The sequence below is a fragment of the Lynx rufus genome, unplaced genomic scaffold (assembly GCF_022079265.1).
Source record: "Lynx rufus isolate CCGP_SWC_20201006 ecotype Redwood Valley unplaced genomic scaffold, mLynRuf1.p SCAF_7, whole genome shotgun sequence".
NCBI classification, from domain to species: Eukaryota; Metazoa; Chordata; class Mammalia; order Carnivora; family Felidae; genus Lynx; species Lynx rufus.
This window is the reverse complement of record NW_025814889.1, coordinates 78,873,443-78,885,530: the sequence shown is the minus strand read 5'-3', so window position 1 is coordinate 78,885,530 and position 12,088 is coordinate 78,873,443. Positions and strand designations below refer to the sequence as shown.

At 43.3% G+C, this 12,088-nt stretch overlaps 1 protein-coding gene across 1 annotated transcript; it reads left to right on the top strand.

Moving 5' to 3' along the window:
• The first annotated feature begins 5,768 nt into the window (after window positions 1-5,768).
• LOC124501608 (keratin, type II cytoskeletal 6A-like) lies at window positions 5,769-11,047 on the top strand. The gene is given in 10 exon segments (XM_047065950.1): window positions 5,769-6,308; window positions 7,618-7,832; window positions 8,165-8,225; window positions 8,383-8,478; window positions 8,600-8,764; window positions 9,252-9,377; window positions 10,223-10,286; window positions 10,289-10,427; window positions 10,648-10,682; window positions 10,794-11,047. Coding segments are annotated over 10 exon segments (1,695 nt in total).
• Window positions 11,048-12,088: the final 1,041 nt, after the last annotated feature.

Here is a 12,088-nt window from a genome sequence, read left to right as displayed (position 1 = left end):
GTGTACAGAAATCAATTGCATTCTTATATACTAATAATGAAGCAACAGAAAGACAAATAAAGAAACTGATCCCATTCACAATTGCACCAAGAAGCATAAAATACCTAGGAATAAACCTAACCAAAGATGTAAAAGATCTGTATGCTGAAAACTATAGAAAGCTTATGAAGGAAATTGAAGAAGATATAAAGAAGTGGAAAAACATTCCATGCTCATGGATTGGAAGAATAAATATTGTTAAAATGTCAATACTACCCAAAGCTATCTACACATTCAATGCAATCCCAATCAAAATTGCACCAGCATTCTTCTCAAATCTAGAACAAGCAATCCTAAAATTTGTATGGAACCACAAAAGGCCCCGAATAGCCAAAGTAATTTTGAAGAACACCAGAGCAGGAGGTATCACAATCCCAGACTTTAGCCTCTACTACAAAGCTGTAATCATCAAGATAGCATGGTATTGGCACAAAAACAGACACATAGACCAATGGAATAGAATAGAAACACCAGAACTAGACCTACAAAAGTATGGCCAACTAATCTTTCACAAAGCAGGAAAGAATATCCAATGGAAAAAAGACAGTCTCTTTAACAAATGATGCTGGGAGGACTGGACAGCAACACGCAGAAGGATGAAACTAGACCACTTTCTCACACCATTCACAAAAATAAATTCAAAATGGATAAAGGACCTGAATGTGAGACAGGAAACCATCAAAATCCTAGAGGAGAAAGCAGGAAAAGACCTCTCTGACCTCAGTCGTAGCAATTTATTACTTGACACATCCCCAAAGGCAAGGGAATTAAAAGCAAAAATGAACTATTGGAACCTCATGAAGATAAAAAGCTTCTGCACAGCAAAGGAAACAATCAACAAAACTAAAAGGCAACCAACGGAATGGGAAAAGATATTTGCAAATGACATATCAGACAAAGGGCTAGTATCCAAAATCTATAAAGAGCTCACCAAACTCCACACCCGAAAAACAAATAATCCAGTGAAGAAATGGGCAGAAAACATGAATAGACACTTCTCTAAAGAAGACATCCGGATGGCCAACAGGCACATGAAAAGATGCTCAACGTCGCTCCTCATCAGGGAAATACAAATCAAAACCACACTCAGATATCACCTCACGCCAGTCAGAGTGGCTAAAATGAACAAATCAGGAGAGTATAGATGCTGGAGAGGTAGTGGAGAAACGGGAACCCTCTTGCACTGCTGGTGGGAATGCAAACTGGTGCAGTGGCTCTGGAAAACAGTGTGGAGGTTCCTCAAAGAATTAAAAATAGACCTACCCTAAGATCCAGCAGTAGCACTGCTAGGAATTTACCCAAGGGATATAGGAGTACTGATGCATAAGGGCACTCGTACCCCAATGTTTCTAGCAGCACTCTCAACAATAGCTAAATCATGGAAAGAACCTAAATGTTCATGAACTGACAAACTGATAAAGAAATTGTGGTTTATATACACAATGGAATACTACATGAAATGAGAAAGAAATATGGCCTTTTGTAGCAACGTGGATGAAACTGGAGAGTGTTATGCTAAGTGAAATAAGTCATACAGAGAAGGACAGATTCCATACGTTTTCACTCCTGTGTGGATCCTGAGAAACTTAACAGAATACCATGGGGGAGGGGAAGGGAAAAAATGGTTAGAGAGGGAGGGAGCCAAAACATAAGAGACTCCTAAAAACTGAGAACAAACTGAGGGTTTATGGGGGGTGGGAGGGAGGGGTGGGTGGGTGGGGGATGGGTATTGAGGAGGGCACCTGTTGGGATGAGCACTGGGTGTTGTATGGAAACCAATTTGACAATAAATTTCATATTAAAAAAAACCAAAGAGTATGGAGGAAAAAGGGTAAAAGAATAACTTTATAATAACTTTCCAAAAATCTGACAAACACTCCCTCAGCCAGGTGATCAAGGTTAACAACAATAGTAATAAGACACATCAAAGCATGTACCCTTGATACGATGTGATGAGAATGGAATGTTACCTCTGTGATCTTCCTCTCAAAATCCTGTAACTCAGTCTTATCTTGAGAAATCATCAGACAAGACTGAAATCTGAAATTCTAGAAAATATCAGTCCACTGCTCTTGAAATTTTCAAGGTCATCAAAACAAGGAAAACCTGACAACCAGTCTCAGGAAACAAGAGTTAAGGAGACATAATGACTAAAAGTAATGTAGTATCCTGGATGAGAGCCTAGAACAGGAAAAAAAAAAAAAGAACATTGATAAAAGCTAAAGAAATCCAAATAAACACAACTATTACTAGTATATTCGTATTGGTTCCTTCATTGTGCCAGATGTACCATACTAACATGAGGTATTAATAAGAGAGAAATTGTGTGAGGTCTACAGGACCTCTCTGTACTACTTTTAGAAACTGTTTGTAAATCTAAAACTGTTCTGAAATGAAAAGTTTATGACAAAAACTGCTTAAGGTGTGGGGCTCAAAGTGACAGCTATATTTTTAACTAATACCAAATTTGTAAACAAAATTATACAACAACTAAGGTAGAGAAAGAGAGAGACAGAGACAGAGAGAAATAAATGAAGGACATATGCTAAAACAATATTGGTTATTTCAAGTTGTATTTCTTTTAATTTGTGCACTTTCTCAAAAATTATCCCAAAACAAGAAGAACAAGAAACATAAAACTAAACTCCACCTTCAACCACCAACATGAAACAATCTAAAATCCATTAAAAAAAAAAAGGAGCATGTGGGTGGCTCACTCAGTTGAGCATCTGATTTCTGCTCAGGTCATGATATGGTTTGTGAGTTTGAGCCCCACATGGGTCTTGCTGCAGCCCAGAGCCCACTTTGGATCCCTTGTCCCCTTCTCCCTCTGCCCCTCCCCCTCTTGCACCCTCTCAAAATATATAAACCTTAAAAGAAATAGAAGAATATTCTCACAGACATAGAAAAATGCAAGACAGTTGTTAAGAAACTCAGAGAGAAGATGCCCACAGCTGCAGATCTCAGGGAAGAACACTCAACACCAACAAATCCAAACCAAACAACTCAATAACCACGAAGGAACACCAAACAAAGCCAACACAGGTTTTCCTACGTGCCAGACACTGTTGACTCACTGCACTGCTGCTAAGTCCCTGTAAAGGACACTTCATCAGGTGCACATCCAAGAATCCCTTGTTTGCAACAATCAGAACTGGGTGTGTGGGCTGGAGGCAGGACCCCATTTGTCATGAAGTTTCACAAAACTGTGAAGGCTGGGCTGAATAAGGAATCAGTCCAGGCTTATTGGCAGCATTTTGTTGGTGAAGCAAAGAAAGCAGAGACGAAATTGTGAGCCACTCTGTGGTGACCTTTGTTGGCTTGTCAGAATTAAAGCTTAGAGGAATTATTCACACAGCCCTGTGTCATAATGAGAAATCCTATTAGCCTGGATATGGCCCTGGCCCCCCTCCCAGAATACCTCCTGCAAATGGCAGGGCCAGAAAGGGCTTGCTTCATTCACAGATGAGCACTGGTCAGAAAGGAACCATTCCAGGGCGCCTGGGTGGCTCAGTTGGTTAAGCGTCCAACGTCAGCTCAGGTCATGATCTCACGGTTCATGGGTTCCAGCCCCGTGTTGGGCTCTGTGCTGACAGCTCAGAGCCTGGAGCCTTCTTTGGATTCTCTGCTTCAGATTCTGTGTCTCCCCCTCTCTCTCTCTCTGCTCCTCCCCTGCTTCTTCTTCTCTCTCTCTCTTCTCTCTCAAAAATAAACACTCATTAAAAAACAAAGGCAGAGATAAAGGAAGCATTCCAGGATCACAATAGGCACCTTCCATTAAATAACACAGGGACAAACAAGAGGCATGTGAAAAACACTCAACAGAAAAAAATTCCAATAGTATATTTCCCAAAATTCGGTGAAATAGACACCATGATAAAATCAGAGAACAAATGGGGCAATTGAATGAGATAATAAAGGAGAAAGTGAACTGGAGGAGCTCAGAAAAAGAGCCAAGAAACAAGACAAAACCACACTAGAAATGAAGGCCATGCTGAAAGCAGACAGGGAGGTGAAGACATTGCTGAGTGGGCTGTAATGGACACGGAAAGGGAGGTAGACAGAGGGAAAGAAGAGCTTGCAGGTATGAAACAGCCATCACTGAGCGTTAAAGGAGGACGAGGAGTAAACACATAAGAAATACAACACAGGCATAACTGAAAAGAGGATATAAAGGTGTATATTATACAAACATGGATATGCATAAAATATATACTTTTTAACAATATGGGCACCCTCTGTACATATACACTCGCCCCAATATCTCTCTCCATCTCTTTCTTCTCTCTCTCTCTCTCTCTCTGTCTCTTTCTCTCTCTGTCTGTCTCAGACACACACACACACACACACACACACACACACACCACATACCCCAGGAAAAACACAGAAACACCCAAATGAGGATACTACAAAGATACACAGGAACTGAGAACACCGCTTGAATCCATATATAGGAATTGGCTGCTTGGGGAATGACCTTGAATGTATATTTTATTCCTTGAACGTCTTCAACATTCTCCTTCAACATCTAAACATTGAAGCAAGTGTGTAAGTAACAATGCTCAATAAATGAGTAGGCAGTCTATACATCTACATCTGGAATGTTTAAACAGATAGCACATTAAGTTTCTAGCTTTACCTATCACTTTACGGGATATACAAAGGACACAGTAAGATGTTCAATGAGGCACCATGAACATGCAACTAGAAAAATCCAAGGAATGAAACACTGCACCTGCCAAAGAACCCAGTCTCTTTAACAAATAAATTGTATGGAAAAAAATGAAGAAGGATATACTGACTTAAATGATTTAGAAGATATTATCTAAAAGACATTTCACACACAAATAACAGATATAGAGCATATTTGGATCCTGATTCTGACAACCAAAATAAAAAAATAAATAACACCAAGAGGTATATTGAAGACTGAATACATACCTGTTGATGTTAATGAATATATACATTTTTAATATATGAAAGTGGTACTTTGGTTAAATTTTTAAGCGTCTCTCATTCGGACATAAATACAGAATTATATACAAACGAGACAACATGATCTCTGACATTTGTTTTCCAATAATTTACAGTCATCAAGGAATAGGGTAGGAATATGGAAGCTGTTATACTGGTTTTGAGATAATGACTTTTATAAAGCTGAGTAATAAGAATATAGGGACCGATTATGTTGTTATGTTACTCCTTTATGTGGGTGAAATTTTACATAAGAGCAAAAGAAAACTCATATTTAACTTCTGTAATAATGAAAAATAATGAGAATGTTACTATGAAGGCATATGAAATAGATTATTTCAGTCTCCTATCTCTGCTGGGTACAACACAGGTGGAGAGGAGTGCACTTAATTTCTCATACACGAGCATAACATGCAGAACTTTGAGACAGTAACTACTCCTACCTCAGTGAATTGAGAATAGTCACATTATACTGAGATCAAGTCAAAGCTGGAAGACAGGAGATATTTTCCCTGACTAAAGGAAGCCAAAAATGAAATTTTCATTATTTCATACTTTTCTAGTAATCCAGATGTGACATTACTGTTTGTAAATGCCCAACCCTTCCCAATCTACAAACTCACCTTCCAGGATGGAGCCCAGCCCATTTTCACCATATATAAACTGCTGCCGGGAGGCTCATCTCACAGATCTGCTCCTCTCAGCTCTACCCTCCAGCCTCTCACGCTTTCTTCAGCCTTCCCTCTTCAGGAATCATGTCTAGCAAATCCACCGTGAGGAGCCAAAGCGTCAGCCACCGTGGCTTCAGCACCAGCTCAGCCAGAGTCCCAGGGGTCTGCCGCTCTGGCTTCAGCAGTGTCTCTGTGTCCCGCTCCAGGGGCACAGGTGGCCTCGGTGGAGTGTGTGGAGGAGCTGGCTTTGGGAGCAGGAGCCTCTATAGCCTGGGCGGCTCCAAGAGGATCTCCATCGGAGGGGGCAGCTGTGCCATCAGTGGCGGATATGGTGGCCGAGTTGGAGGTGGCTTTGGCTATGGAGGTGGCGCTGCCAGTGGACTTGGTTTTGGTGCTGCAGCTGGTGGTGGCTTTGGGCTCGGTGGTGGAGCTGGTTTTGCTGGTGGCTATGGGGGCTCTGGCTTCCCTGTGTGCCCCCCTGGAGGCATCCAAGAGGTCACCATCAACCAGAACCTCCTCACTCCTCTGAACCTGCAAATCGACCCCACCATCCAGCAGGTGAGGACTGAGGAGCGGGAGCAGATCAAGACCCTCAACAACAAGTTCGCCTCCTTCATCGACAAGGTGAGCCAGGAACACCTGCCTCCACTGGGCTGTCAGGCTCCCCAGACTAGACAATCAGTGAATGTCCTACTGGGGTGAGATTCAGGAGGGAGGGAGAAGGGGACTCAGAGGAGCTCTCCCCTGGGATGTCAGATGGCCTCCATGTTGACAACACGCAGAAGGTGATGGAAATCACTTGAAACCACTGGGTCTCTTAAATGTCCTTCAACCCAGCCAGGGAACAATACTCAACTTGTGTTATCCGTGAAGCAAAATAAGGCAATGAGAGAATAGAATTGGTCAGCTTTACCTGCTGAATATTCTAAGAGATTAAATAATAATTCCAGTGGAAAACTGTTCTAGGGCTCTGGACATGAGGAAAAGGGTGAAAGAATAGAAAAGAAAAGAAAAAAGAAAGAAAAGAAAAGAAAAGAAAAGAAAAGAAAAGAAAAGAAAAAAGAGAAAAGAAAGAAAAAAAGAAAAGGAAAGAAAAGGAAAGAAAAGAAAAGAAAAGAAAAGAAAAGAAAAGAAAAGAAAAGAAAAGAAAGGATTTCTGGCTGGATTAGAAAAAAAAAGACTCAAAAATGTTTATATATCATAGAAATACTAAATGTATAGAACTAGAGCATGACCATTAGGGCATTTGTTGTACAGGAAAATCATGCACTAAAGCAGAAGTTAATGGAATCCAATCATTAACTGAATTGGATTAAATCATTAGTTTCTGCACATTTAACAATCCCTTAACTGAGGTACAATTAAAAAAAAATAACTTTGTGCAGTGGAATAGGAAAATAATATTTTTAATGTTTGTTTATTTATTTACTTATTTATTTATTCATTCATTCATTCATTCATTCATTTATTCATTTTGAGATAGAGAGAGAGAGCAGGAGAGGAGCAGATCAAGAGGCAGAGAGCCTAGAGCCCAACAGAAGGCTCAATCTAAAAACAGGGTGGTCATGACCTGAGCCAAAATCAAGAGTCAGACACGTAACTGACTGAGCCATACAGCCACCTGGAGAAATACTATTTTTAACTAGATGTATGGTTGTGCTTTTCAATAGAAAGAGAAGAAATGTCAAAGTCACTGATGCGCTATATAGCTTAGTCAGTGAGAAGACATCATAGGTCTCTGGAAGAATTTCACACTAGGACTGCTAGGGTGGGAAGGAAATAGGTTTGGGGGTGCAACACTGTCAGCCTGACCCTCTGTACATGCTCCATAATAACCCACCTGGGTGACTACCCAGACATGCTTGGGCACCTGACAAGTAACATCTCTTTCACCTTTGCTCTCTCTGGCAAATAATCATCTTGTCTCTTCCAGGTGCGGTTCCTGGAGCAGAAGAACAAGGTCCTGGACACCAAGTGGACTCTGCTCCAGGAGCAGGGCACCAATACTGTGAGGCAGAATCTGGAGCCCTGGTTTGAGCAGTATATCAACAAGCTCAGGAGACACCTGGAGAGCTTAGAGGGGGAGAGCATCCAACTGAACTCAGAGCTCAGGGACATGCAGGACATGGTGGAGGACTTCAAGAACAAGTGAGTTCAAGGAGAGAAAGGAGTTCAGTTCCCCAAAGTCTTCAAGATTATTGGGTGACTAGGTCAAGATGTGGGCCTGATTCCATAGCAAAACACATCCATGGAAATGAAAATCACAATTATTACCTAAAACAAACCCAAAAGACAAAGGGCCATGGAGGTGGATAGGGAGAGAAAACAATTTAGGAACCACAAAAAGTCATTTTTGTGGCTCACTGACAGGAAGCTCTTTTTGGGCATATCTCTTTTATGCAAAGTTGGGATTCCAGGACACTTTCTCTGTATCATCCTTGCCACTGGCTCAATTATGTCTTACCCTCTTCTGTGTCTAGATACGAAGATGAAATCAACAAGCGCACAGCAGCAGAGAATGAATTTGTGACTCTAAAGAAGGTGAGCTGCTGAAGATCAGGGGTTCACATTCCTTTCTAGAAAGAAAGGACTCTTGGGCCCTGCACACATCCAAGAGGGGAGTAGATGGGGAGACTAAAAGGTGTTCAGACTGGGAAGGAAGGCTCAGCTGACTCCAAGGTGTTGGCTTGTTCCCCAGGATGTGGATGCTGCCTACATTAATAATGATGATCTCCAAGCCAACGTGGAGGCTCTGAAAGAGGAGATCAACTTCATCAGAGCCTTGTATGAAGCAGTAAGCATCTCCACTCCTCTTTTTTTGTTGTGATGGGGCTCTGCCAAGGGTGGAGGATCTTGGGGTGGGGTACGTCTGTAAGGCCAAGGGAAAGATGGTCTGATGATCTTATGCTCTGCAGGAACTGGCTCAGATGTAAACCCACATCTCAGACACTTCCGTGGTCCTGTCCATGGACAACAACCGTAACCTGGACCTAGACAGCATCATCGCTGAAGTCAAAGCCCAATATGAGGAGATCGCTCAGAAGAGCCGGGCTGAGGCTGAGTCCTGGTACCAGAGCAAGGTGAGCCTTGAGTTGACAGGTGCCCAGGATTGCCTGTGTCCTCTTCCTAGACACCAGCAAGCCTACCCGCTTCGCTGGGAAAATCACCTCAAGAAAGCTGATGATTTCTCACAGGTGTGAACCCTGCACTCACAGAGCAGGCATTCACAGAATTTATGTCCAAGTTCAATTAAGTCAAAGAACCCAAGTGCAGGAAGGTAGCTACATAGATAAGGATCTAGTGATTCTTGCTTTTGTCTTCACTCTGATGCTGACTCACTCAGAAACATAATATAGAACATTGCTGGTCTTCAACTGAACTAGGCAGCCAGCAGTCCATTAAAAAGAGGGTCTGTGATCAGTGTACAGTATTCAGTGAGCTTGCCCCGTCAACTTTCTCTAAAATGCCTTGGTGAGAAGTCACTAGCTCCAGGTGTGTTAAATGCCTGGTTGAGAACTCAAGTCATGAAAGCCCATATGCACCACCTTCTCTCCCTCTGGACTCCAGTATGAGGAGCTGCAGGCCACCGCAGGCAGACTGATGAATGATCTGCGCAACTCCAAGCAGGAGATTGCTGAGATCAACCGCATGATCCAGAGGCTGAGATCTGAGATCGACCGTGTCAAGAAGCAGGTATGGTAGGGGCTTCTGGAGAAGATAAGCATCGCTTCCTCACTCAACCACCAGGCAGCCATCAGCCACCATTTGGGAAATGCTGGGAATTGGGGGAAGAGCAAAGAGAGGGGTGCATGCGGCTCCCACCCTCAATGAATTCCCACATGTTAGGACAGATGGATGCCAACCCTACAGATGATACAATCACATGACAGGAACAATTTCAATTAGACTGTAAAAAGATTGTCCAGGGACTTTGGAAAGAGATTATTTAAGGAGAATGATTGGTTTAGGAGTAGAAGAAACAAGTGGGGAAAGAAAAGGGGAGTTCCAGAGTGGGGCCAGACTGTTCCAAATCTGTTCAACATTCAATTGAAATAGAGTGTTGAGCAATGACCCAGGATGAAGATCCATTTCCCAAGCATTTTAGAAGCCTTAGGAGTAAGGAAGACAAGATCTCAGCAGCTAGCAATGAAACTCATACCTTAGGTGCGGATGTTGGTGATTTTGTGTAAGTTAATGGGGCATCCCCGTGAGATAATCAGAAAAGGTGCTGGTTTAACTTTGGAGGCAGCACTCAAAACAAATGAATTGGTCCATTTCTTCCAAGTATGCTGGTATTTGGTCCAACATAAGGTCTTCCACCCACCCCTCATGGAGGGTGGTTTAAAAACGGCACAGGTGTTCTCAAGTGGCTCCCAGTCTGGGTAAGTTGTGCAGAACAGCAAAAGACTGGAAAACATGTGGTAGAAGTCCCTTTCTATGGTATCTGGTATCTGGAACTGTACCTCACTAGAAAGAAGTATGGCTACTCTCCTGGAGAACTACATTACGAGTTCCTTCTGCCTATCTTCTTGCTCTAGTGTGCCAACCTGCAGTCCGCTATTGCTGATGCTGAACAGCGTGGGGAGATGGCCCTCAAGGATGCCATCTGGAGGATGCTCTGCAGAAGGCCAAGCAGGACATGGCCCGGCTGCTGAAGGAGTACCAGGAGCAGATTAATGGCAAACTGGCCCTGGACTTGGAGATTGCCACCTACAGGAAGCTGCTGGAGGGTGAGGAGTGCAGGTGGGTAACTCACACAAGCTCCTCAAACCTCTGAATACATGTCCATGATGTCTGGCCATGAGCACAAGTTGAAGGCATTCTACTTATGGCCACAATCATGACTCTCAGAGAATCTTAAAAGGCAGTTTGCTCATGGGTTATCCTCACATCGAGGCTTCCCACTCTGGTCCAGTGGTGGCTGTCTGAGGTCTCACGGTCCCTGTGTCTTCTCCCTTCCTAGGCTGAGTGGGGAAGGTGTTGGACAAGTCAACATCTGTAAGTACTTTGCTTGCCCCTCTCCCTTGCCCTTAGCCCATCTGACGAGACTCAGACTGGCAGAATGAGCTCACTGTGTCCTGTGTGTCCTTGTCTCCCTCCCCTTCACAGCTGTGGTGCAGTCCACCGTCTCCGGAGGCTATGGCAGCGCTGGCGGCTATGGCAGTGCCAGCGGTGTGGGCAGTGGCTCAGGCCTGGGCGGAGGCAGCGGCTACTCCTATGGCAGCGGCCACAGCCTGGGAGCTGGCTTCAGTTCCAGCAGCGGCAGAGGCATTGGGGGTGGCTTCAGCTCCTCTGGGGGCAGCAGTTCCACCATCAAATACACCACCACCTCATCCTCCACTAGGAAGAGCTACAAGCACTAAGTCCTGCCATCAGCTCTTGGCCCCACGTTGTCCCATCTACAACTGGATTGCCCTCTCTCAGGCTGCTTCTCCTCTCCCGTCTCTGGTTTCTTACTCTCTGACTCTGAGCGGAACCTGCTGAGTGCCTTCATTTCTCATCGCTGCCTATACCTGCTCCACCTAAGTTTCCATTGCTCAGCCTAGAAATTCAACCTCTGATTTATACCTTAATACAACCACAACTGGGGCCTCACTTTGTTACCAAAACATTACTCTTGCCTCTTTGTTCCGTTAGTAGGCTGAGCATTAGTAGGATATTACTCCTGCCCATTTTCAATACAGAAACCTGCCTGGGTCCTACTCCTGAATAGTGCACTTTCTCCTTGTTTCCATATACCCATGAATTCTCCCATATTCTCTGTTTTGGGCACCTCCTCTCTTGTAGTGGTTGTGAAAGCACAAGTGACTAGTTCTACAGTGCAGAAATCTGTATCCCTCTGACATTCCCTCTGCTCCTTGCTCTCTTCTAATTGCTAAATAAAACAAATTTATCGTATAATTTATCATTTTGTTGTCTTGATTTGTCATCAGTTGTTCTTGAGCTCTTTCAGTGGACAAATGTATATTCATGTATTAAAGATTTTCCCAAAACTGGAGGTGCGTGGGTAGCTCCTTCAGTTGAGCATCCCACTCTTGATTTCAGCTCAGGTCATGATCTCACAGTTCATGAGATTGAGCCCTGTGTCAGTCTCTAAAGTGACAGCGTGGAGTCTGTTTGGGATTCTCTCTCTCCTCTCTCTCTGTTCCTTCCCCACTTGTGCATACATACTCTCAAAATAAGTAAATAAACTTTAAAAAATAAAAAAAAATAATAATAAAGACACTCCCAATCTCCAAGTACTTCACTCTCTTCCTTGAGAGAGGTGCAAAAGCCTATAGTTTGGCATCCTGACACTCAGATTTTCTTCCTAGATAAGATTACATTTAAATGTTTGGTAAGTAGAATGGGAAGAATTTGGTCCACCATCATTGTATACTCTCCTTTTTATTGCCTGTACCAGA